Below are 27,277 nucleotides of genomic sequence, written 5' to 3' on the forward strand. Positions count from 1 at the left end.
CATAAAAAGGAACACATTTGAGTCAGTTCTAGTGAGGTGGATGAACCTAGAGCTTATTATACAGATTGAAGTTAGTCAGAAAGAGAGAAACAAATATCAAACATTAACACATATATATGAAATCTAGAAAAATGGTACTGATGATCCTGTTTGTAGGGCAGCAAGAGAGATCCAGGCATACAGAACCGACCTGTGGACATGGTCAGGGAACCAGAGAGAGGGATGAATTAAGAGAGTAGCTTTGAAACATATATATTACCCTAGGTAAAATAGACAGCCAGTAGGAGTTTGTCATATGACCCAAGGAGCTCAACTTGCTGCTCTGTGACAATCTAGGGGGATGGAACAGAGTGGGGGGTGGGAGGGAGTTTCTCGAGGGAGGGGGCATGTGTATACCTGTGGCTGATTCCTGTTGATGTATGGCAGAAACAAACACCACGTTGTAAAGCAATTATCCTCCAATTAAAAGTAAACAAATTAAACAAAAAAGAACACTGGAGTGGGTTGCCAACCCAGGAATTGACCCCCTGTCTCTTACACCTCTTGCACTGGCAGGTGGATTCTTCACCACTGCGCCACCTACGAAGCCCCCACCACTGTTAGGTTATGTCCTCTTAAAAAAATTTAATTCAGTTATAAAACTTACCTCTCAAAGGTAAACTCTAGTATCAATAGGATTATTTTGCGTATTTGTACAGGAATTATCTTCTACAACTATTTCTAGGATAGTCTTTTATTCTTCTCTAGCTTCTAAACCTGCATTACAATTATGCATTCTATACTACAAAATGCAATGCTTTGGGATCTGAGTATACTCTTCCTCCACCCGCCCCCAAACTAAATCAGAAAACATAGTCTGAAATGTTATTACTGAAACAAAAACTATCCCTGAAATTGGATGTCATGTAAAAAAAAGAAAGTCAAAACGTGCTTGTTTTTGATATGTCTCCTGGTAAGAAATGTAAATGGATAGTGGTAGTGAAGCCAACTGGCTATGGCAGAAGAATTTAGAAGAGATTAATTCCTCATGAAAACTTTAAGTTACAGCCCTAATATTTCAGTGTTTCCAGTTGTCTTGAAGAGTTTAGAAGAATATGAAATGATATAATCAATATTCATGAAGATACTTTGCTCCAAAGGCCACCTGTTTGTATAATTGGAGTTTTTGCCTTTAATATCTTATTGTTATTGCTATTGTTACTTTTATTTATGGAAATTTTCATAACTATAAAAATAGAGTATACTTATAATGAATTCTTATATATATGATATGTACACATCCCTGAGCTTCAACAATTACCAACTCATGATCAAACAGGTTTCACTTAATCCCAAAATCCCTCCCTGAGATTGTTTTCAAGCAAACTGCTGACATAAAGCCATCTCATCTTGTAAATATTCTAGTACGTATATATCTTTAAAAGATAAAAATTTTCTGCAAAAGAAAATTCATTCACAGAAACTATGATCACATCTTAAAAATTAATAATAGCTTCTAAATTTATCAAGTATCCATCATATAATTATTCATTTAACTTAGATCCATATATGATCCATGAATTACAACCGTTTACTGTGACTCAGTTATCTTTTAATTTATGAGTTTCTTCCTTTGTCATATTGTTTCCTTGAATTTTTTGTCATTTTTTCTGCTGTTCATAAAAATTGAGTCATTTGTTATATAGTTACACATGTAGTCAGGGTTTACTGATTTCATCCCCATGGTGCTATTTAATTAGTTCCTCCATTTCCTATATCTCTGAAAATTCATACTTCAATATAGAGGCTTGGTCAGATTCAATATTTTGGCAAGACACCTTGATAGGTTGTACATAGGTTGTACCCTTGAACAACTCAGAGGTTAGGGACACCAACCCTCCACACAGTAAAAAATCAACATATAACTTCACAGTCAGCCCTCCAAATCCTTGGTTCCACATTTACCAATTCAACCAACCTTAGATTATGTAGTATCATAGTGTGTATTTATTGAAAAAACTTTGTGTATAAGTGACCTGTGCAGTTCAAACCCATGGGTGTACTGCCATCAAGTAGTATTTAATAGTTGGCAGTCTCAATATTTGTAATATAATCAAACATTGATGATAATTGCCTAGATTCCATAGTTCCTTAAGGATTACAAAATGATAATGTTTTAATTCTATCATCTATTCTTCATATTTTAACCCCTATACCTGGAAAACCCTATATGAAAAGCATTCTTGATAATTTATTTGGTTACCCTGAAGTATTGTGAGACTAGAAAAAGCATAATAAATGCTTGTTTTTTCTTTTTCTTTTATCATTTTCAAAATAATTAGCTTGGTCTTTTATAATTTCCTTGCTGTCTGATTTGTCAAGATAATAAGGCTGATTTTGTATATTTCTACTTTAGCCTTTTCTATAAAGAGCCCTTAGTCCTTTTAGTAAAAAAGTTAATAATGACACTGATAATTCAAATTCCAGTGAAGTGAAGGAGTACATCAAGGCTGTATATTGTCACCCTGCTAATTTAACTTATATGCAGAGTACATCATGAGAAATGCTGGGCTGGAGGAAGCACAAGCTAGAATCAAGATTTCTGGGAGAAATATCAATAACCTCAGATATGCAGATGACACCACTCTTATGGCAGAAAGTGAAGAAGAACTAAATAGCCTCTTGATGAAAGTGAAAGAGGAGAGTGAAAAAGTTGGCTTAAAGCTCAAGATTCATAAAACTAAGATCATGGGATCTGGTCCCATCACTTTATGGGAAATAGATAGGGAAACAGTAGAATCAGTGGCTGACTTTATTTTTGGGGGCTCCAAAATCACTGCAGATGGTGACTGCAGCCATGAAATTAAAAGACTCTTACTCATTGGAAGGAAAGTTATGACCAACCTAGTTCAGTTCAGTTCAGTTCAGTCACTCAGTCATGTCCGACTCTTTGCAAGCCCATGAATCACAGCACGCCAGGCCTCCCTGTCTATCACCAACTCCTGGAGTTCACTCAGACTCACATCCGTCAAGTCAGTGATGCCATCCAACCATCTCATCCTCTGTCGTCCCCTTCTCCTCCTGCCCCCAATCTCTCCCAGCATCAGAGTCTTTTCCAGTGAGTCAACTCTTCACATGAGGTGGCCAAAGTACTGGAGTTTCAACTTCAGCATCATTCCCTCCAAAGAAATCCCAGGGCTGATCTCCTTCAGAATGGACTGGTAGGATCTCCTTGCAGTCCAAGGGACTCTCAAGAGTCTTCTCCAACACCACAGTTCAAAAGCATCAATTCTTCAGCGCTCAGCTTTCTTCACAGTCCAACTCACACATCCATACATGACCACTGGAAAAACCATAGCCTTGACTAGATGGACCTTTGTTGACAAAGTAATGTCTCTGCTTTTGAATATGCTATCTAGGTTGGTCATAACTTTTCTTCCAAGGAGTAAGCATCTTTTAATTTCATGGCTGCAGTCACCATCTGCAGTGATTTAAAGTGCTGTACTCAATATGCCAGCAAATTTGGAAAACTCAGCAGTGGCCACAGGACTGGAAAAGGTCAGTTTTCATTCCAATCCCAAAGAAAGGCAATGCCAAAGAATACTCAAACAAGCACACAAATGCACTCATCTCACACGCTAGTAAAGTAATGCTCAAAATTCTCCAAGCCAGGCTTCAGCAATACGTGAACTGTGAACTTCCAGGTGTTCAAGCTGGTTTTAGAAAAGGCAGAGGAACCAGAGATCAAATTGCCAACATCCGCTGGATCATGGAAAAAGCAAGATAGTTCCAGAAAAACATCTATTTCTGCTTTATTGACTATGCCAAAGCCTTTGACTATGTGGGTCACAATAAATTGTGAAAAATTCTGAAAGACATGGGAATACCAGACCACCTGACCTGCCTCTTGAGAAACCTGTATGCAGGTCAGGAAGCAACAGTTAGAACTGGACATGGAACAACAGACTGGTTCCAAATAGGAAAAGGAGTATGTCAAGGCTGTATATTGTCACCCTGCTTATTTAAGTTATAGGCAGAGTACATCATGAGAAATCCTGGGCTGGAAGAAGCACAAGCTGGAATCAAGATTGCTGGGAGAAATATCAATAACCTCAGGTATGCAGATGACACCACCCATATGGGAGAAAGTGAAGAGGAACTATAAAACCTCTTGATGAAAGTGAAAGAGGAGAGTGAAAAAATTGGCTTAAAGCTCAACATTAAGAAAATGAAGATCATAGCATCTGGTCCAATCACTTTATGGGAAATAGATGGGGAAGCAGTGAAAACCGTGTCAGACTTTATCTATTTTGGGGGGCTCCAAAATCACTGCAGACCAACCTAGACAGCATATTAAAAAGCAGAGACATTACTTTGCCAACAAAGGTCTGTCTAGTCAAGGCTATGGTTTTTCCAGTGGTCATGTATGGATGTGAGAGCTGGACAGTGAAGAAAGCTGAGCACCAAAGAATTGATGCTTTTGAACTGTGGTGTTGGAGAAAACTCTTGAGAGTCCCTTGGACTGCATGGAGATTTAACCAGTCAATCCTAAAGGAGATCAGGTCTGGGTGTTCATTGGAAGGACTGATGTTGAAGCTGAAGCTCTAATACTTTGGCTACCTGATGCGAAGAGTTGACTCATTTGAAAAGACCCTGATGTTGGGAAAGATTGAGGGCAGGAGGAGAAGGGGACAACAGAGAATAAGATGGTTGGATGGCATCACCAACTCAATGGATATGGGTTTGGGTGGACTCCAGGAGTTGGTGATGGACAGGGAGGCCTGGCGTGCTGCCGTTCATGGGGTCGCAAAGAGTCAGACACAAATGAACAACTGAACTGAACTGAAGAAGTGAAAGTCACTCATTCATGTCTGACTCTTTGTGACCCCATGGACTATAGAGTCCATAGAATTCTCCAGGCCAGAATCTGGAGTGGGTAGCTGTTCCCTCCTCCTAGGAATCTTCCAAACCCAGGGATTGAACCCAGGTCTCCCACATTGCAGGCAGATTCTTTACCAGCTGAGCACCAAGAAAGCTTACACTTAGCCTCATAGATCTTACATCTGTTTCTTCTGTCTCTAGTATCTCCAGTATCAAAAGTCCTGGCCCCCACCACACAAATTACAATTAAAACCCCATAGAAACCACAGGAAAGTCTCAAGATAATGATACTACCCCTACCACTAAGAATCTGATGATTGAAATAGTTCAGTAATGAATAATTGGGCTTCCCTGATTGCTCAGTCAGTAAACGATCCACCTGCAATGCGGGAGACCTGAGTTCGATCCCTGTGTTGGGCAGATCCCCTGGAGGAGGGCGTGGCAACCCACTCCAGTATTCTTGCCTGGAGAATCCCATGGACAGAGGCACCTGGTGGGCTTCAGTCCATGGGGTCACAAAGAGTTGGATGCAACTGAGCAATGAAGCACATGAATAATTATTTTATAGTTATGTAAAGTACTTCTACAGTGACAATGCCAATTAGTGGAAATGAGACTAATTTATATTCATGGTGCCCTCCACTCTGTTTCTGTCCTCCATTTTAATTTTTGTGGTGGCTTATCTTTAATATTTTTTAAATTGTAAGCAAAGACAAGTAGATAGAATTACCGTTGTAGATACATATTTGTAACTTCCTTTCCTAGTTGAATGATAGTGCACAATTTCCCATTTTGCCTTTTTCAGTTAATGATGCATCTTGGAGATCACTCTATTAAGTATATTAAACATTTTACTTACTCATTTTTAAAGACACATAGAAATTCATTATGAATTTGTGGATATGTTCTGATGGCTCAGACAGTAAAGAATCTCCCTGGAGCTCAGGAGACCTGGGTTCAATCCCTGAGTCAGGAAGATTCCCTGGAGAAGGAAATGGCAACACACTCCAATATTCTTGCCTGGAGAATTCCATGGACAGAGGAGCCTGGTGGGCTACAGTCCATGGGAGTCACAGAGTTGGACAGAACTGAGTGACTTTCACTTTTTTCTGAGTTTATTCAACCAGTGCTTTTCTTATAAACATTTACATTCTTTTCAAAGCCTGTTGTTACAGACAGGGCTATAGTAAACACTGTTCTGTTAGTATATGATCTTTCTTTTAGTATCTTTGGAATAGAGTCCTAAAAGTGGGATTACTCACTAAGTCACAGGTAAACGCATGTGTCGTTTTACTAGGTTAACAAAACCCTCCATGTGGGATACCATCACTTTGTATTCCCATCAACAAAGCTGCTTGTTTTCTCACAGGCTTGTATAGAGATATTGTCAAACATTAGGATTTTTTCAGTCTTATAGATAAGAAGTCATATATTGTGTAGTTTTAGTTTATATTTCTCTTATATGCAAGTGCTTTTCCACATTTTCAAAGCCAATTGCTTTCTTTCTCTAAATGCTGTTCATATCACTAGGCTATATTTAATTAGAGCTATTGGATTTTTCTATTTTTTAGAAGCTCTTTACACATTAAAGGATAGTTATCATTTATCTCTGACAAAAGATCCAATTACTTTTCTTGTTTGTCATTAATATTTTATCTTTGTTTATAGTGATTTTTTACCATGAAAAATCATCTTTACGATATCAAAATTTTCAATCTTTCCCTTGGTTACTTCCGGATTTTAAATTAGGTGACTGTTAAATTTCAAATTGTTATTATTGTTAAATATTACATTTAAAAACTGATTCTTTGGTGAATTCCATTTCCCTGGTTAAGGAGGAATTCAGTTTATGGAGGAACTAGTCCATGTTTTCTTTCTACCTCTTGGATTATTTGGGTTTTTTTTACACTTAGAATTTATCTGTTAGGGTGTGAAGAATAGATTCATTTCACTTTTTTCCCCCCATATGATTATCTAGTTAAACTAATCATCTTTTAGCCTGCTCATTTGGGATGGTACTTTTATCATATACTCAATGTCCATATGCAGTTGGCTAAATTCCTGAGTTTTCTGTTGTTTTATGTTGGTCTCTAAGTCTTTTTATGTGCCAGTAACAAACCATTTTTATGTGTCAGTAACAAACTAATGCCTTTTTTAGAGGTTTTAATTTCTGGTGAGTTTATCTCCATCTTTCCAATCGCTATTCTTCTTTTTTAGAGTTTTCCTGACCTTTCTTGTTTACACTCCTGAAAGATTTTTAATCCAATGAATTTTAGAAACAACTTTGTCAGTTTGGGGGGAAAAGAAACATGATGTATTTTTTATTGAGATTACATTAAATTTGTTAACCAATTCAGGAATAACTGACATTTTTATAATGTTTGGTTTTCTGCTCCAGGAATAGTGTATTACTTTCCATTTGCTTAAGTCTACTTATTTTTTTTTTTTTTTTATGTTTCAGGAGTATTGGAAAGATTAAAAGATTAAATATTTAAAAAAATACTTTGTACAATTTAGGTTATGTTTATACCTAAAAATTGTATTATTAGTTTTTGGCAATTGACATGAGATTCTTCACTTCCATGATAACATCTAAGCACTTTTTTTCTTATATATGAAAACTAGAGATTTTTAAATACTAAATTTAAAAGCGGATTCCTTGGTGAATTCCATTTTTTTTCGTTTTCCAAATATATACTTAAATTATCTTCAAATACTAGTTTCATTTTAACCTTTCAAATTCTTACAGCTATATTTGATTTCTGTTGCTCAGCTGATGGCTGTTACCAGTAACACAGTGCCCATAAGTTGTGGAGATTGTGATCATCCTTATCTCATTTCTGACTTTCTCATTTAAGCATCAAGTGATTCTATAAAGTAGATTCCAAATTTTGTAATGATTTCTCTGTCCCTATTAACTTGATCTTATCTACGTCCATCCCTATGTCTCTATCTCTTTACCTATACCTATATGTATACCGATACCTATACAGTTGGCCCTTGAACAATGTGCGAGGATTAGGGACACCAACCCTCTGTGAAGTAAAAACATCTGAGTATAGTATGTAGTCAGCACCCTGTATACACAGTTCCTTTATATTCAAGGATATAACCAACCAAGCTTCTGTGGTACTGTGGGAGTCATTACTGAAAAAAAAAAATCTACATAAAAGTTGACCTGGGCAGTTCAAACCTGTGTAGTTCAAGGGTCAACTGAATATAGTTCCATAAATCCCCATTTTATTGAGGTGATTTTTAACATGAATGGATTTGACTTAGTATTGCCAAATGCTTTTTCTGCAACTATGCTACTGCTGCTGCTAAATCACTTCAGTTGTGTCCGACTCTGTGCCCCCCTGCACTTAGCTCTATTATACTGATGAAGCATATTAATGGATTTTCTAAGTACATTACATTTCTGAATAAACCCCATTTAGTCATGGTGTATTGTTCGAAAGATTTTACTAGAATTTTGTTTACTACAACTTTATAGAAGACTTCTTCACGTTCATATACGTAAGTGTGTGCGCTCACTCTCCTGTTATTCGTTATCGTAGACAGACTTTCTATAATACTATATCCCTCTCTGGAGACCATCCTGTAGTCTTAGCTCTACAGGTAAATTGTGTTTCCAGTACCTTGCTTCATTTCAATGTCTCCCAAATCTTTGTGGTTGTCCAAATCTTATTTTCTGCCAAATTTCTAAGGAAGGGGTTATGTGATAATGTTCTCTGACTCCTTGGATTCACAAACCATTTCTCTGAAACTTTTGTTCATAAAGATCAGTTTTAGCTGTATTTAAAACCCTTGGTTCATATTTTCTTTCTTTGAATATCTTAAATATGTTACTTAATTGTCTCCCAGTATAAAACATGGTTGATGCAAGTGACACAACTTTTTTGCCTACTTGCCAAATTATAGGATTTATTTTTCAAGTTCAGTAGTTTAACTAGAATATGTTATGGGGTTGTTCATTCTAGGCTTTCTCCTGTGTAAAATTATCATATGTAATTTTAGATCTTTTTGCTTTTGTTCGTGTTATTTTAGAACATTTTCTTTTTTGGGGTTTGTTTGGTTCCATTGCTTGATTTTCTTATTTGGGGAAAACTATTTTAAGTATGTTGAATCAGCTTTTCCTAAATCTGCATGTATTTTTCTTGAACTCTTTTCTTTCCTTCTTTCTTAATATATCAACATTCTTCCTTTTTATCTGGTATTTTTCCTAAAGATTTTCTTTAGGAGATTCATTCAGTCTTAATTTGTGAAATGATTTGGCTTGTTACATCTCTTTTTATGTCTTTCTTTTCTTGAAACATGTTATTAAAGTTTTCTAATCCTGACATATGTTCTTTCATAGTTACAAATTTTTCTTAATTTTCCTTATCATGTTTTGGAATATTAGGTTACTGTTTGAAATATTAGGTTACTGTTTTTATGTGTTTACTGGGCATTGTATTTTTTGTGTTTCTTTTCTTTCTTTTTTTTCTTGCAGGTAGTGTTGCTATTCTAGTCTGTATTCTTTTTTTTTTTTACATATTAAATTTATATAGGATTGGACCATAACCCTCTTTTGTTGCCCATTGTTAATTCAGATAAGCATTTCTTTATATTAGAGTTTTGGAACAAAATAACTTTTCTAGCTATATATCTCTAGCATTCTCTCTTCTCTCATGTTTACGAAGTGATTTAAAAACTGGTCTCATATTTTTGAGATCTACTTTCTCCCTTTGTTCATTTTTACCTAGACTTTTTCTTTTGTCTTGATTGCTCTTGCAAATTCTATTTCCAAAAGTTACTCTTCATTGAGGGGCATATAATACATTTTGATACCTAAAAGGCAAACTGATCAAAGATTTAAGAATGTCATTCTCTTGTTAATTAAAATACACAATACTGGTATTCAAGAGCAAAGGTAACCCAATTTTAGAATATGGAAACAGTTATTGTGTTCTATGAGATGTTGTTTTATCTTCGTTACATACAAATCTGCACATACATTCTTGACAGCAATAATCAAATGGCATTTTATGGGTTTTAGACTAGATTGGGTGTGTTCAGGGTGGTATTGATGTAGATAAGTTTTATGGATCTCAGGAGAAACAACAGTAACAACTAAAAAAAATGAAGTTTGAGCTTATTCTAACTCAGATTTCTTAATAACTTAAAAACCAAGTGGTCAAAGTGCACATATATTACAAAATGATTTCATGAACAGTTTCAGTGAAATTAGATAGTCCCTCTGCTTCAACATATTTAACACTGCCTTGAATTAATTAAAGGTACTGTGATTCCAAGTGACTATTAATTTACTGAGTAAACTGAACAAGTTAAATTAAATAAATGGACAAATTAAGTTATTAACAGAACAATGTGCTGATTGCTAGATCACTCTGTTTTTGATGGCTGCTTCCTTTTTCCTTGATCTATAATAACTTCATTTTTGTATCATTCACTCCTGTATTTTATTGTTTCCATCTTTCATTAACAAAGTGCTGTTTTTAAATGTAGAAATGATCTTATCTTCTTGGCAAATAGCTTATATTTTTTGTTGTCTTTCTCAGGGCCCTTGTGGAATCTTGACGTTCACATTTAGACTCAGCTGCGTTCATATTTGGCCATAATTCACACAGAAGAAAGGTGAAGAAGTTAATATCATTAACACAGGTAAAAGGTAAAATGATAGTAGGAAAATTTTAAATAACACTTTCAATTAAACCTATATGCCACTGCTCCCACATTATGTTTAGAAACTCTGGTAGAGTTCCAGAATTGTTACCCTTTCCTCAAATGTCTTATATTCCTGGTGTCTATAAATCCATCTGTTTGGGGCTGAACTGCATGCCCCCTCCCCAAATTTATATGCTGCCACCCTAACCCCCAGTACCTCCGTAACTCCTTTAATGCCTTTGGAGATAAGGCATAATTGCATAACTGCCTTTGGAGATAAAGTTTTTCTAAAGGTAATTAAGTTGAAATGCAGTCTTTAGGATAGACCCTAATCCAAATATGGCATGTATTCTTTTAAAAAGAGGAAATTTGGACAAAGATGGAAGGAAGGCACAGTGAGAAGAAGGCTGTCTGCAAGCTAGGGGAAATGCCCCCAGAGGAAACCAAACCTGTTAACACCTTAATCTTGTGCTTCCAGACTGCAGAACTGTAAGTAAAGACATTTCCATTGTTTAAACAGTCCAGTCTGTAGTGTTTCACTGTTGCGGCCTGAGCAGATGAAGACACCATCTTTATAACAGAGAGTCTTTGTAATATCACTGTTTCCGAGAGGCTTTTACTCTATTGGTTGAAGCTGCGATATACATACTCATCCACTTGTATTGTTGGTGTTATTTTTGGCCCTTTATCAAAGGATTTATCTTGGCTCTTTTGGAGGAATCAGTGTTTAAGTCCTCCTTCAGTGATGCAAAGGTGTCTCCATTTTCTTCAGATGAATTCTCCTTTTCTTAGGTGCATTCCATGTTGTTGCCACAATTGCACCTCTGTAAGTACAACTGAGGGCCTGAGGTGCTGCAAGTTATTAACGTTGGACATGTCTTTAAAGACATGAACTGTGGGATACAAATAAGAGATAATACATGTAATACATGTAATGTACCTCACAAGCCTGGCCCATAGTAAGCATTTTGTATATTTTGGTTATTATTATATTTTGTTATTCCTGTATCTTCCAAGCCAGTTACCTGTAAAATCCCTTAAACTGATTGAAAGTTTAGTACCTTGATTTTTTTCATACCTCAAGCTGATTTTGAGTATTGGAGCCTATTTCCAGGTTATCAGAAGGTAAGATCTGTTACAGAATGATCATTTTGAAGATGAACAACACAGCATTTCCTGTTACTAAGCCTGGTTAGGCTTCAAACACAGATTTTAAATTGCCACTTAGAAACTTTTTCCCTTAGTTTTTTGCAAATAGTTTTCCTATTATTTTCAAGTCTGTGCCACAATTTATTTTATAGTTGAAGCTTTTCTGTTTTTATATTCATAGATTTAGATAACTGACCAAGAACAAACACATTTTACCATGACTCGGTTAGCTACTCTGCCCTTCCATTGTTTAGTATTCTTTACTTCAAATGATCATATCTGACTGGAAAAACTGCCAGATTTTCAATAGTTTCTTCCTTTGAGTAATGTTTGTTTTGGAAAACATCTGCAACAGTAACAGGATAGCAATCACTCCATGTAGTTGGCAGGTTAAGGGCTCATACAGAATTTTGCCCAACTCATTGTTGCATCCATATCTATGCAGTTGATTAAAAACAACCAAGCAACTAACACAGCCCTCCTCCAAATAAAAACAGTAACAAGACAGGCATTTACAAATCCATGTTGTTGGAGCCATTTCCCATGAGATCCTGTCAAAAATAAGAGCAGGTCTAACTTCCTTGTCAGACTTCTGCAGAACTCTGGAGATCCAAGGAACAGAGTTTGGAAACCACTGGCCTTTGTCAAGAACTAAGTAGAATTCCCTTTTGCCACCAAGTCTAGTACTCTTTCCAAAGATGAATCTTGAAATAGCCTGCCAGAGCTCAGCAGTAGAGGTGTAGAACCAGCAGAAATTGTGACAGGTTTGGTGTTAAACGTTTGGAGATGATATCTAATTTCAGTTCTATTTAATGTCACTCGTATGCACAAGAATCAATAGAAGTTTCTCTACCTGAGTTTCTAACTATATTATTTGCATGCTTTTTATACTTGGATTCAGTCTCTCGGGGAGGGACTACTTTAATAAATTTCTTTCATTTGGGTGGCAGATTAAGTATTGAGAAGACTGATGTGTTAGGATCAAAAAACAAGACATTGGCTAAGAAATCATGTTTCTGATTGATTTACTCCAAAATAAACTTGAACCATTTCACCTGTGCTTGTTTACGTCAAGTCCAGCTAGTGCCTTAAATGTGAGTGACATGGTCTTTTCTCATTAGCTGGTTCTGTTGTTCAGGAGATCAAGTCAGAAGAGAGTGAACAGCTGAACTGTTGCAAGGATAGTGTGTACAGGAGATGCAATTTTTCATATCTGGTAATGTGTACAGTGCTAGTGCCAACAACTATTTATTATGCATTATTGAAAATGTAATTGGTGCTGACACATGGTGCTGTTTTTCCTTAGGCAAAGTGAGAAACATAAAATTGTCATTGGTAAGACTTGCTAGAATAGAGGACCAGTTAGGCTGATTTATTGATGTATTATGGAGAGAGGAAACCTACAAAAATATAAATTCCAAATCCTTTAACACCAGCATGATGAAGATGTTTCATGTCTATCTCATGTAAACAAAATGATTGTGGACCTATGGCCCTTACTGAAAATTAGTGTCCCTTTCCAAATTTACTGTAGTACCCTACTTCTATTCTTATTTAGTGTCATTTATCTGCATTTAATCACACATACAGGGCTACTGTCTCCCTGTATGCTATTAAAATGCAATTCACGAGAGAAGACATGACTCTGGAGGGACACTCCTAATACTTTTATTCCTATAGTCATGTGAAAATTCAATCTAGCTTGGAAGATCCAAATACCCTCTTAGAGACTGAGGCTGGCAGAATTCAGTGGCAGATGAGAACAGAGGAAAGTCATGGCAGCAACTCCTGAGATGGGTGGAGGCAGATTTCAGTAAGTCAAGGCCTTCACAGTGGAATGTGAGCCCCTCCAATGCCAAGGCCCTTACTTACTCACTTTTATATACTCCATGCCCTACGTTTAATAAATTTACAGTGAATAAATGAGCAGCTGATAAATAGATTATTGTTGGAAGTAGTTGCTAATGCAGGGAGAGGTAATAGGATGAAAAATAAGAATAAGGCAATGAGGTGCACACTGAGCTCACGCTGGTCCTAAGTATTCAGAAGGAAATCAAGACCTGGTAGGAACTGCTGAGTCAGTTGTGATTTTTCTGTGGAACCAAAGTGACCCTACGGTGAGGAGCAAAAAGAGGGAGATTATGGCCAAAGGAGAAAGAGGCACTTTCACAGAGGCATTTTCACAGAGGCACTTTCCTCTGGTCAAGAGGACCCTATACTTCTGTATAGTGTTACTTTTATACATTTGCTTCCTATTGATGTTATTGCAAAAGGTATAAAAGTCTGTTTTTGTAGAATATGAAATTTGTGTCTTCATACTTACAAAAACACATAAGAAAACACGTGTGGGATCATGACAGTAATCCAAAGGATTATGTTTATTTGCAGTTAGCTGATTGTGTGTATGCGTATCTACTTGTCTGCATGTGGGTTCTGTGTGTCTGTTTCTGTCTTCTATACAGTGTTACAGAGAGCATCTGGATCATAAATGAAGTTAGTTTTTTACCTCCTTTTTAGCCTCAGGTGTAGTTGTGTATGTTTTAGCAGTTGATTTTGTTTTATATAAAAGGGACAGTGTTTGTGAAAGTGACTTTCATGTGAACTTTGATTTTTTACTGTATTTGCAAAGTTTGCTTTTGGAATTTGTAGGATCCTGTGTAAACCTCTGAGATAATCTCTTTATCCTGATATCCAGAGCCTAGGGGTTTCTCAAGAGTACGTACGCTGAGCTTTACACTTAGTTCTTTGTAGAACGTGCCAGGAGTTAGGTTCTGACTATGTAGCATCTTACTTTGATTGGTGGTAAAGAAAGAGGGAATCAACAGAAACAGGCAAAGTATCTTCAAATTTTCTTTTGATTCATTTGAGGTGGTTCTTCAGCAGATTGTATCCACAGTCTTCAAGTGGAGGTTAAGCAATTTATTGCTTACATATTTAACTCTCTTTTCCTCTTGCTTTAAAATACTCTTGAAAAATATACAAACCTTTAGGCTCCTAACTTAATTTTCTCTATTTCTCTGATTGGCAAATCCCCATGAAGACAAAAGATACGCCTGTGTGTAAAGTCTATGCGTTGAATCCCAAGTACTGATCTATAGAGTATAAGTCAGTTTTCTTGCCCTCCAGTAGTGCCTGGAATGTTTCACTTGTCGTTACAAATCCATTTCTTGGCACATTTTTAAAAAGAGAAAAAAAATTTTTTTTAAGGTAAATCTCTTATATTCTGAGGAAGCACATGGCAATCTGAAGAAAACATACCTGAGGGCTCCTCAAATTTTAATCTTTTGCTTGTGTATTCAAAAAGAAAAAAAAATCATTCTGAAAATGAATTGTACACACAGATTCACACAACAGGGCAGAGAAACATGCAAGGCTGGTGCAGCCTGGGGGACCCAGCTGTAAATTTACACTTTAGACCTCAGCCCTTTTGCGGGAAAAGAAAGGAATGGCTAGCGTTCTCAGTACCTCCTTGACTGTGTGCCCCTGTCCGTGCCCTTGTGTGCCAGGATCTGGTGTGAAAGCTGAGGAACTCGGGTCTGAAAATTCGACAACGTGTTCCGAAAGAACAGCTTCCTGAGTGGTGGTGCCGCACAGCCTCGGCTTCTCTGTGCACAGATGGTAGCACACCAGAGAAGGAGAAATGCAACAATTTCCTGAGCCCTCGGGTTGTTTTGGAAGCCTGGGCGCTCTATTGCCTCTGATCGTCTCCAAACCGGGAGATTGCCTGGGACAGTTCTCATCTCTAGCTTACTTCCTCGCCTCGCCAGCTGCCACTGGCGCCCCCAAGCGCCGCGCTCCAGCCCTTCTCTGAACCTCTTTCCCGCCGAAGCAAAGACCAGGCGAGCCTCCGGGTCTCCCAGGAAAGGCACTGAATATAATTGCCAGAGGCGAAGAGGCAGAAAGCAGAACCTCAGAGACTCCCTCGCCCGCAGTTCATTCCTGTCTTGGATTTCCTCTTTGCAAAGGAGGAGTTGCCTAGGATGGTAAAGATGTCCGGTAGAACTGTGAGGTTCAGAGCTCAGGTCCCCTGCCCCCATGCCTGCCGCTCCTCAGAGACAGAGACAAACAGCTCCTTGTGTGGTGGGGAGGGGGTCTGTAGGGTGAAGAAGGAGGAGACGAGAAAGTGCCAAACGCCTCTTGGTAGCATGGTGGGACTTTCTTTCCCCTTCTCTGATGCTCTTCTTCCCAAAGCCCCATCTGGATCGGTTACACACTCCCTAGCGCACCAATACAGTGCCAGCCTCACACATCCTCTGGGAGGCACAGGCTAAAACCCAACTTCTGTACACAGACCATTAGCGCCCAGATGCTCATTTTCCTTAACCTTCTATCGGGCTTTTCTAGGGCTCCTCTCGGAGTCAGGGACTGGAGGTGGGTTGGGGAACCCATGGAAGGGTGCTGGCAGTCCTGAACCGCGGTGGCAGTTCGCCCCTGCTCACTTCCACATTTGCCCTCCGTTTGTTGGCAAAGGCTCTTCCACCCTCTGGAGTGGTTGGTTGTCAGGAATTAGGAGTCCGCCTGTTACTCTAGGGGTGAATCCCATCTTCTCAGTTGCTGTTCGGTGGAAGCGTAGGGGGAGGGGGCGAGGAGAAGCAGAAGGGGAAGCCTCAGAAGGAAAAGCCGCAGGAAAAAGAAAAGGGGGGCGGGCGGGGACGTGGGGGTGATAGAAACGGTATTACTCTTTGTCACTCTTGAATTGGGGGCGGAGGGAACCCCCCCCCAACCACCCCGCTGTGAGACGCTATAAAAAGCAAAGGGGGCGGCGGTGGGAGAGCAGATGCAGCGAGGCAGACCGCGCGCAGCGCAGGGAGCGCAGGGCAGCTCCGGGGGCGACGCAGCATCCCCGGCAGCGCTTGGCTGCGGGCTGGTTGAACACCGCTTCGGGCGACTTTGCATGCGCGTGGGAAACCTTAGCTGGCTTCTGATCTCCAGGGTCCGGTCTGGGGGCGGTTCCTGATCTCCCATATTAGTGCCCGCTAACTTTGAAAAGGAGGACTTGAGTCCCACAGAGGTTGAGACGTAAGAGGTAGAGAAGGAAGAGGAGAGAAAACGCAACTGAGGCCGAAGGAGAACGAACTCATGTGGACCTCCTGAGCAGTTAGGAGGAGGACTGGACCTCTGAGAGTCGAGGCAGGACCTCGGAGGAGGTGTGGGCAAGGAGCAACGGAAGCGGTGCGGTCCGTGGGGCTGGGTCTGCCTGCACCTCGGGTCACGCCTCCTTGGCGAGAAGGCGCCTCGCCTTTGATTGCTTCCAGTTACTGCAGAACTTCCTGCCCTGGCGGAGAAGCGGGTCTTGCTTGGGTCGTGCTTCCTCCGGGTCTGAGGCTTGAGACTGAGTTCACACGGTGCTGGGCCCCCAAAGCCAAGTGGGGTTGGGGGAACAGAGTCTGCGAGTCCCGGCGCCCCGAGTGCAGGGCCCCGTGTTGGGGTCCTCCTTCCCATTTGTATCCGTATCCTTGCGGGCTTTGCGTCTCCCCGGGGGACCCCTCGCCGGGAGATGGCCGCATTGATGCGGGGCAAGGACTCCTCCCGCTGCCTGCTCCTACTGGCCGCGGTGCTGATGGTGGAGAGCTCACAGTTCGGCAGCTCGCGGGCCAAACTCAACTCCATCAAGTCCTCTCTGGGCGGGGAGACGCCTGCCCAGGCCGCCAATCGATCTGCGGGCACTTACCAAGGACTGGCTTTCGGCGGCAGTAAGAAGGGCAAAAACCTGGGGCAGGTAGGAAAATACCCCCAATACACTCTTCAACCAGAAGAGGTAGGGACCCGGGCTCTTGGGCACTTCATTTGACTTAGCCCACAAGGAGTGCGCCCCCAGGTGTGGCGCGCAGGATAGCTGGGGAGGGGTTCCCAGATGCACGATGGCTGTGTGGGTGTGGGTGCTGGAGGATGTGGAGCGGGCGGGATGGATAGGGGATAGGGTACTTTCTCAACTCTGTTTTGGGATATGGGCATGTACGGAGCGCTAGTGAGTACCGATGGGGAAAATGGCCAGGATGGTCCTTCTCCGCATTTAACACAGCGGATGTCGAGGATGCTGTTACTAGCTAACACAGAGCAACTATTGGGTGTCAGGTATTGTTCTATGAGGTTTCCATATATTTAATCTTCACCACCCTATGAGCTTGGCGCTGTTACCATGCCTTCCCTGCAAATGAAGAAACTTAGGCAAGGAGTAGAAGCTATTTGCCCAAAGCATACACTTCGTGTAGGTGGCAGAGCGGATTCCAATTCGGACAGTCTGAGTCCAGTTTCTGGGCTCTTATCCCATGCACTTTACAATCTGAAGGGAAAATTGACCGTTTTTCAGGTTCTCCTTCCTTCTCAGTTCCGGGAAGTAAGGTCACATACAGAAAACCTCAGCACATGTGCACTTCTCACGTCTGGATATAAATCATCCCAGAGGAAACAAAATAATGAGCTGACAGAGGTAGTATCAGGTGCGGAGGACCAGGGTACCTGGGACATGGCCAGGAGAACTCCCGAGGTATGTTTTCCAGTGAAAACTTTCCCGAGCATCTTTGTCTCTCTGTCACACAGGCAGACAGGGAGATTGACAGTCATGCCAATAGTTACACAAACAGACACACACACACACAGACAAGAGCTCGCATGCTCCACGCGGCACCCGCTGTGGCCAGCATACAGCGGCCAGGAAAGGGGGCCCTGTGCGCACTGGGAACCACTACAGCTCCCCCTTCCGCTCCTTTCGTGGGAAGCCAAGACTGAGAGCCAGTTTGCCCAGCAGCACCGGCATCTCACACAGCCCAACTGTCAATTCATAAAGGCAGCTCATTGCCCCACAGATCGTGGGTTTCCTTGTTTTACGAGAGGAGCCTGCTGCAGCTGCTGTGCGCGCTCTCAGCAGCGTCTTCCACTGCCCATGCCCGCGGCGCAGGCATCAGGGTGAAGATTGACAGCCAAGCCCGGTGCTGGAGGGACCACAGGGAAGAGTCTGCTCCGCTTGGCCCCCTACTGCCCTCTCACGGGAGAGTTTTGCTAGTTCTGCAGTTCCAGAATGCTTCCTGGGTTCTGAAATGTCAAACATTTCAGCTCTCCTCTGAAAGGATAACAAAGTCTGCAAACACAGGATTCTTTTTAATGACTCAGGGGAAATAAACTATACATCTGCATACACACTGCAGGCATACATGTCCGGTGCATATTCTCACACATGTGCACACACCTCCATCCACACTTACAAGACCACTCTCATTGCTTTTTTCTCCTCGTTAGGAAATGCTCTGCCGTTTTCAATAGGAACTGACAACATTCTCTTAGAAACCCATCACACAATGGGTCAAAGCTTACAGAGAAAGGGTGCGCTCAGTCCAAATCATCTGACTTTTCCCCCTAATGTTACTGACTTCAAATTCCACCTTATCAGTTGTTGAAAAGAGCCGTGTTGAGTTCAGCCAAGAACAGAGGGATGGACCCAGTAATCTTTGAGGTTCCTTTTGATTCTAATCTATGTACATTCTGTGAATTTCTGCAAAGAAGTTTAAAAGTTTCTGTTTCTGACACCGTGGGCCCTAACACCTAATGTTGCTCAGTCAAATTATCAGTTGTCAGTACTGCCACTAGCCGTAGAGTTATATGGGCTAGACTGTGGGATCCATCTAAAAACCTGGCTTATCACTTATGTGTTGATATTACATCCATATACAAATATGTTTGCTTATTTTTCTATCTCTCCAAATTTCTGCTCCGTAAAGAGTATGTGAGTTATGTTGCATGTCTTCAAATTGAAGATTTCTTTTATACATCAGTTGAAGTTCCTTTTTTTTAGTTGAATATCTTTTATGCTCTCCATATCTTAGTGGTTCAGTGGAATATATTTCATTATATTCACTTAATTGTAATACAGGATCCTTAAAAATTGACATCATATTTGTGAGAAAATTGTAACATATTAGAGACAGTGGGAACATGGAATGAAACATTGAGTTGAATCCCAGAAGGATAGCTGGAAAATAAAATTATTACCTTTTGTATATTCTGGCTTTGCACTTGTTTATCAGGTGGTCTAAAATGTGTACTGCTGTGAAGGAACAAATAGAAAAAAAATCTTTTTCTTGTAGAGGTAGAGGAATTCTTTGTATACTTATGGATCTCTTTATCTTCTTTCTTCCACTTCTTATGTGGTTACCAAAAATTTTAGCACTCTTATTTTTAACAATGGAATGGAAATTAGAAAGATTGTTCCAAACAGAAGATGCCACATCCTTTTATGGAGAAAAACTACAAATAAAAATCAGTTGAGCTGAATTTTTATCCATCACAAAATAATTGATTGAGAAAATTTGTAAGTAAAATGCCAACTGCTAAAACTAATTATATCGTGTCATCTTGAGGCCTAATAAGTCTGTCTCCCATCCCCAATCTTTGATTGATGATGGCCTGTCAATCAGTCACTGTCTTAGTCACTCAGTCATTTCTGACTCTTTGTCCCTGTGGACTGTAGCCCGCCAGGTTCCTCTGTCCGTGGGATTTTCCAGGCAAGAATACTGGTGTGGGTTGCCATGCCCTCCTCCAGGGGGTCTTCCCAACCTAGGGATTGAATCCAGGTCTCCCGCATTGCAGGTGGATTCTTTACTGTCTGAGCCACCAGGGAAGCCCTGAACAGTAAAGATACAGGGACCAGAGACTGTAAGATATAACCTCAAGGATGAATGTCAGAAACTTAGTCTTTAGTCTTCTTTTCCTTAAGTGAAAGTTGAATGATTGTCTACTTTTCCTGATTTATTTTCATAATGAAGAATAAAAATAAAAATGTTATTGCTATTGCAGAGGAAATTATTGAAGAAATTCAATAATTCATGAATCTACAAATGTGAAAATGAGGCTAAATGGGCTCCAAGGTTTTCTTGATCCACCGTAGTCTGATCTCATATGAAGAAAATATTCTTATTTATAGGAATTCTACTTGTCTTGTCAGCAAGGTGGATTATTTGTAAATCACTTCTGGAAAAGTTGTCTTTGAATTTCAGGAAAGATTTAGAGGGCGCCCAGAGAAAATGCACTGTTCTCCAAGAGTGTTAAAATTCTCATCCTTAGGTTTATTTTCAAAGACATAGTTATGAGTTTTGATTCAAACTGCCATAGAAAGTTGAATGTCTTAGTCTTCATTCAGGTGATGGAAACAGAAGTAGCAAAAATTATTTTGGTGAATTATTCATATTGTTTTAATTTGACTTTCCACTTGCATCTGTTATTACTGATGGGTTTTAAAAGGTAGTATGCGTTTGTATATGTATATTGGATAAATTAGGTCGTAGGACTGTAACTAGCATATATATGAATAATTTATACATCTCAATTTATGAAGAGACTTGCAAACTTTCTAAATCAAAAGCATTTTTCAATATCATGTGAACAAATATATTCTGATTAAGTACACTATTGCTCAACATCACCTCAGTTGTATGAGGTATCGATTTTTAAAGGCCACTTTAAAGGCAGATTTTTTTTTTCAAAAAGCAATTTATAAAATCAGTTTACACTTGAAATGAACAGTGATTTTTTATATGTGAATGAAAAATCTTTTGAATGTGTTTGTAATTGCTTCTTTTAGCCTCTATTCTTTGTTTTGTCTTTTTGAGACCAGCAGATTTAATTTGAACACAACGCTGTATGAATTTGAAGTATTTGTAAAACTTATGATGAGAACTGTGAAAAATAATTATATTTTAAAGGTAGAAAAGCTTCTTGGTATATGTCCCTAAAAAGAAGGTGAAATTGGTTTCATGTAAATTCAGATTCCATTATTTTCTAATATAATTTGGACATTTGAGGGACAGTGGTTTGATGAAATTATGTTGTAAGAAAAGAATGCTTGAAATACACTGAAATGGAAGCTTGAGGAAGTTGGTAAGAGAACACTAATATTTTTTTTTGAAATTTCTTTAATAAAAATGCCATATCTATTTGCATCACTCATGAAAATGCTCATTGAAAAAAACTATATATCCTATTTTCTGTAGGTGATCGCTTAACTTTCTAAAATTAGCCATGACCTGTTTTTTGAAAACGCCAGGCCAACTTTCCCCTCTTAGAGGTTAAATATTTGCTATCTCCTCTGTACTTCAGTTGACACTAAACATAATCAGGAAAACAAGTCATCTCTAAAATTCTTTCAAAACAAAAAAAATATTTGAAATAATCTACACTACACTACTTCTTTTCTTTCTCTATCGATAGTAGAGAGCTGATGGTAGATACAAGTGATGGTTACCTAGTGAATAGCAAGAAAAGTATTTTAATGATAATCTAAGTGGGGACATCCATCATTTTATTTCTGTGTTAGAGAAGAGAAAGCAAAGGACAAGGTTACTTAAACTCACTCCAGCTGTGACTCTGACCTTACCATAGTCTTCTTGAGTACTCCTCTCCGATACAAACTCCTTCCCAGGATGTTTCAAATTGTATAATTTTTAAAGTAGAGAGAGCAATGTAATAGAAGGGTACCTAGGAGACTATCATGCTTTCTTCTTCTTTTCCCTGCACAGTTATATTAAGTGTACAGTAAAATGACCTGCTAAATTACAGAGGCCTTTATCATGGTCAGCATATTTAGTATTTTAGACTCAGGCTCTTCTGGCTGTTCATTCTTTGGTATTGATGTAGCATTGAAAAGAGTTACAGTCTTATTTCTGTGATTTCCTGATGGCCCTTTTAAGTCATTTTGCTTCATTATACCTCTAGTCACTTGTATTCATCTATAAAAAGGTGATAAAGCTACTCCTAGTTAATTATTTAATCATTGAAAAGATTTATGCAATATTTATATTCCTCTTACAGTCATTTTTTAAAAAATCTGAAGCAACGTCCCCAAAAAACAAAATTAATAATAATAGATAGATTTTTGTGTCATGTAGCATTGCTTTAAGATTACATAGAAATATGTTAATATGGAACGTAAAACAAAAATTTAGTATTACTGTTTAAGGAAAGCAGAAGTTAATTTTTTTTCTTCCTCTGTCCCCACTTTACTTTCCAGGAATTAGAGAACGATACATTTTTCTCTAATAGCTGTTTTTTTGGTTTTTTTTATTTTTCAGAATAAATTCTCCCACACACAGAGGTCAACTGATATTAAAATATGGGTGATTTTTTTTTTTTTTGATAGGAACACCTATCCACAGGAGGAAAGTCAACATCCAAATATTTTAAATAGTGGCTTCCCAATGAATCTCTCATGTTAACAATTTTGGGTCACTGCTCACTTCTTTGGGTTCAAAACAAGAAAGGAAAACCATGAGTAACACCAACGTCTAATCAGAGTCCTTAGGGAGAGTTCATCCTGTAAATCCTTGTCTTTGTAATGGTAAATTAAATCAGAAACCACTGAGGCAGAAGAGATTTCAACATCAGATGTAAACTGCCATATTTTAACTCAGTTTATGCAGCACTAAAAACAGAATTAGTATTTTAACTTTTATCCACAACCAGTGAACCTGATTAGGATACTACATTTGTGGGATTTTAATAGTAGCTTAGATTTATCTATGTGCTTCAATGTAGGAATAAAATCAGCAAAACAGAAAAGTAGTAAATATTTTAATAAGTTACTTATCTCTTTTCTACAGTCAGATAAAAGGGACAGATGTGCATCAGATATCTTTTGAAATATATTACAGGGTCTAATTAATTGGTTGATTCTACTTAAGTATAATTTTGGCACATACAATAGGTTAAATTTAAATATTTCATTATCACACAACATTTTAACTATCCCACCCTGTCTAAAGCAAGAAAATAAATCAAAGCAGTGAATGAATATGAACATTAATTAGAAAAACAAAGCATTACAATTAGGGAGAGAGACTTTTTGATGTGTTAGATTTATCCAAATATCTCCTAAAAATTTTACTCTCTATGTTATGCTTTACTATGTAGAATAATAACGTTCTTCCCAGGACTGGAAGACAAGAGTGGCTTTCAGATATCATTTTCTTAAATTGGCTTGCAAGTAGGTACAGGACACATAAAATTATAGTCAGAGGTTCCATTTGTTACTTATTTACTCTGCCAGGCATTGCTTCAAATACTTCATTTGAATTAATTTTTTCATTCTCTCAGTAGCCCTTTGAAGTGATTAAGTCCTAATATCACCCTTATTTTTATAACTAATAAAGCAATAATTCTCCTGGGACACAGAGAGGTTTTGCAATTTGTACAAGTCACACAGCAGTAGGTGCAGAAAGCCACAACATGAACCTACGTGATGTAGTGTTAGAGCCTGAATATTTACCTACCAGGCTGCACTGCCACAGAATCCAGCCAAATGAAACATGGGTACACTATCTATACACTATGGAGTTAAGAGGAAACATGGGCCTTTATTTTATTCTTCCCTATTCTATTTCCAACTCACACAGGTATGACTCTAGGTTCATTAAAAATCATAGCAAAACCCAAACCCTCTGCTGATGCCAACTGCTACTCTGAGTAGCCAGAGTATGAGAATAATTTATGGACTTAAAAGCAGGCACAGAGTAGTACATGAGTGTCATCTCTGCCTTTACTTGCCTCCCTGCCAGAGAAAATTCACTATCAACAAGGCACACGCATGTGCGTGCACACAGGACCCCCCCCCCCCCACACACACACCCTCTTTCTTTCTCCTACTCTTCTTCATTAAATTATCGCATTGCCACAAGTAGAAAGGAACGCTACTGCATAAATCCTATTTTGCTCTCGGTAACCACCACATAGTACCCATCCCCCTGCCTCTGAGTGACTACGTGTGCCCACTGACATCAGCAAAGTGGGGGCCTTCCCAGCGGCCTCTCTGCAGTGACTTTCCGTTGGTCTGGCTGGCATCCATCACACTCTGATCAGAGAGGGAGAAGCCATTTCGAACCTGCTATTGGTTTTGTTTTTCCTTTACTTTTGACCTCCTCCTAACTGCCTTTCAGATAATCGGTTGATTTGTAGCAGCACTAGAGTTTCATAACAATTCCTAGGAGAGTTTTTCTCAATTGCATCTGGCTAGCTTAATGGCTTTGGAAAAACCACTTAATCTCTGGTCCTTTTTAAAAAATCTGTAAAATAGGATAATAATAACAATAGCAGCCATAATAATAATAACACTCAACTTACTGGGCAACAGGGAGGAAGAGGAAAGTGCCCTCAGTCATTTAACTGATGTTATTATTTCTATTACCATTACAGAAATATGTAAGGTCAAGTGCTCCTGTGAAAAATAGAAAGTGGCTACTTAATTTTCCCCACCAAGATGGGCAGGGGTAACTAAATGAATGCATATGATATACATGAAGGAAACAAATGAACTCAATTACACCAATGCCAAGAATTGTAAATCAGGAGAAAACAAGACAAAAAAACATACATGTACACATATACATATGCTGTCATGTTTCTTGTACTGCATGTCAGCATTAAAAGTGATAATAGGTCAGTGTTGTGAAAGAAAGCAAAATAGTACATAATTGAATAATTGGTGAAATTACACAGAAGCAAGAGTGTACCAGACATTAAAAATACAACCATGTTAGGAGGGGGTCCTAACAACGATGGCAATATTAGTTATTTAAACATAGGAACCAAAACAGTTGAATACCATGTTAGAGTCAGCTGCCAACAGCATTAATTTGATATTCTCCAAAGTAAGACAGGCTGTGTAGAGGCAAACTTCTTGACACTTTATGCAGAGTGCTTGGACCCTGAAGAGCTTGCTAAGAATTTAGGAGACTTAAAACCCTCTTTGAGTGTCAGCCTGTTATATACAAAGCAGACTCAGAGATTTAGAGCTCATTATTCCCATTTCATCCCCTTGTTTGTTTTGAGTTCTGTTTTTCAAGATTCAGGTAATCTGGAAATATTTTGATAATGTTAAATTGAGAATGAAAGACAACTCCCTAGAGTATGTAATACACTTCTTTCAATGTACTAGATATAAACTGCCAGTAAGAGTTTCTACCTGGTAATGAACTAAAAAACTTCATTCCGATGGGGAAACTGTCATTCAAAATCAGCTGAGATGACAGCTCACAATCAAATAACAGTGCTCACTTCTCATGCTCATTTCATCTCAGCCTTTTGAAATTTGGCTCAACGAGCACTGTGTTAATTTGTCACTTGAAATCTAAAGTCTGTTTTCTAGTAACTATCCTGTATACTCTGTAGCCTGTTATATCTCTCTTACACCTGATATATTCCCCTACTTCTGTAATATTACAAATTTCTCTCTTCCTCTCTGGTTCACTCCTCTTTCTAGTTTTCGCTGATTCCTCCACGACGTTGTGCCTATAAATGTGGACATTCCTTCACATTCTCTCCCCAGTTCTCTTTTCTTTCTGTTCCATGTTCTTTTCTTTCCTTGTGTGCTGGTGTGCTGTGCTTAGTCGCTCACTTGTGTCCGACTCTTGGAGACCCTTTGGACTGTAGCCTGCCAAGCTCCTCTGTCCATGGGAGTTTTTCAGGCAAGAATACTGGAGTGGATTGCCATTTCCTTCTCCAGGGAATCTTCCACTCAGGGATCGAACCCGGGTCTCTTATGTCTCCTGCATTGCAGGCAGATTCTATACTATCTGAGCCATTAGGGAAACCCATTATTTCCTTATTTGAAATCGTTTGTCACTTACGGAGGTATGCTTGTTTAAACTACTGAGCCTCCTTGCCTGCTCAACTGTTTTGGAAGTCCTTCCAGAAACAAACAAATCTCCATATCAAAATTTAACCTTTTATGGTTAACATCAAATTGTCAGGAATCAGGCAACCAGGTCTTACTGATTTCTAAATGTTATAAAAAAGCCTGCTAGAAAGTTCCCGGAGTCAGACTAATGCAGGTCACAAGAATCAAGTCTGATAACCCCAACTTTTATGCTCTGGTCTGTTTCATCACTCGCTGCTGATGAAAGAAAGCTGTGTACATTCCTATCAATGCTTTTGTTTCTTGACCTCTGTGTATTTGAATCCTTGGGATTTAAATGGCCTCCAATTTTTTTCCTCTATGATGAACTTGTTACATTAATATCTGATAAGATGCAAGTATCTATTATTTATGCTCATGAAATGTTACATATTATAATATGCACACAAATATTTTAAGCAATATGTAATGTTCATTTTTATAGCTTGAACTACTCACTAAAGAGTCATTTTTTGCTACTTCCAATCTTATAAATAACTATTAATTTTTAGAGTGAGAAACCTCAACATTTACATAACGTTTACCTCAACATTTACTCAACATTTATCTGATACACTTTTTTTTTTATTTTGTTTGTTTTTTTTTTAAATTTTATTTTTACTTTATTTTACTTTAAAAAATATGGAACGCTTCACGAATTTGCGTGTCATCCTTGTGCAGGGGCCATGCTAATCTTCTCTGTATCGTTCCAATTTTAGTATATGTGCTGCCGAAGCGAGCACTCTGATACACTCTTAAAAGTGCTTGCTATTTAATAACTGAATAAGAAGATTCTTAAAGTGTGCTTAATCACTATTAATCAAGATGGAGAGTGTTAAAGAAAGAACCAAGAAAAATTTTTATCACCTGCAAGTTTCAAGAACTTGTATAACAGACTAAAGTGGGCATGCTTAGAGCTGGGATATACATTAGAAATCACCTAGT

General features: G+C 38.8%; 1 protein-coding gene and 1 non-coding gene across 2 annotated transcripts in view; one reads left to right on the forward strand and one right to left on the reverse strand.

The window, feature by feature from the left end:
• The first annotated feature begins 17,173 nt into the window (after positions 1-17,173).
• Positions 17,174-27,277, forward strand: part of DKK2 (dickkopf WNT signaling pathway inhibitor 2) — a 124,472-nt gene continuing 114,368 nt past the window's right edge. The window contains exon 1 of the mRNA XM_052642254.1: positions 17,174-17,395. Coding sequence (XP_052498214.1) covers positions 17,174-17,395 — 222 coding nt within the window. The remainder of the gene's footprint in view (positions 17,396-27,277) is intronic.
• On the reverse strand, positions 26,969-27,075 carry LOC128050122 (U6 spliceosomal RNA). The gene has a single exon (XR_008199632.1). It is a non-coding gene; the product is annotated as a U6 spliceosomal RNA (small nuclear RNA).

Source organism: Budorcas taxicolor, chromosome 6 (genome assembly GCF_023091745.1).
Source record: "Budorcas taxicolor isolate Tak-1 chromosome 6, Takin1.1, whole genome shotgun sequence".
Lineage (NCBI taxonomy): Eukaryota > Metazoa > Chordata > Mammalia > Artiodactyla > Bovidae > Budorcas > Budorcas taxicolor.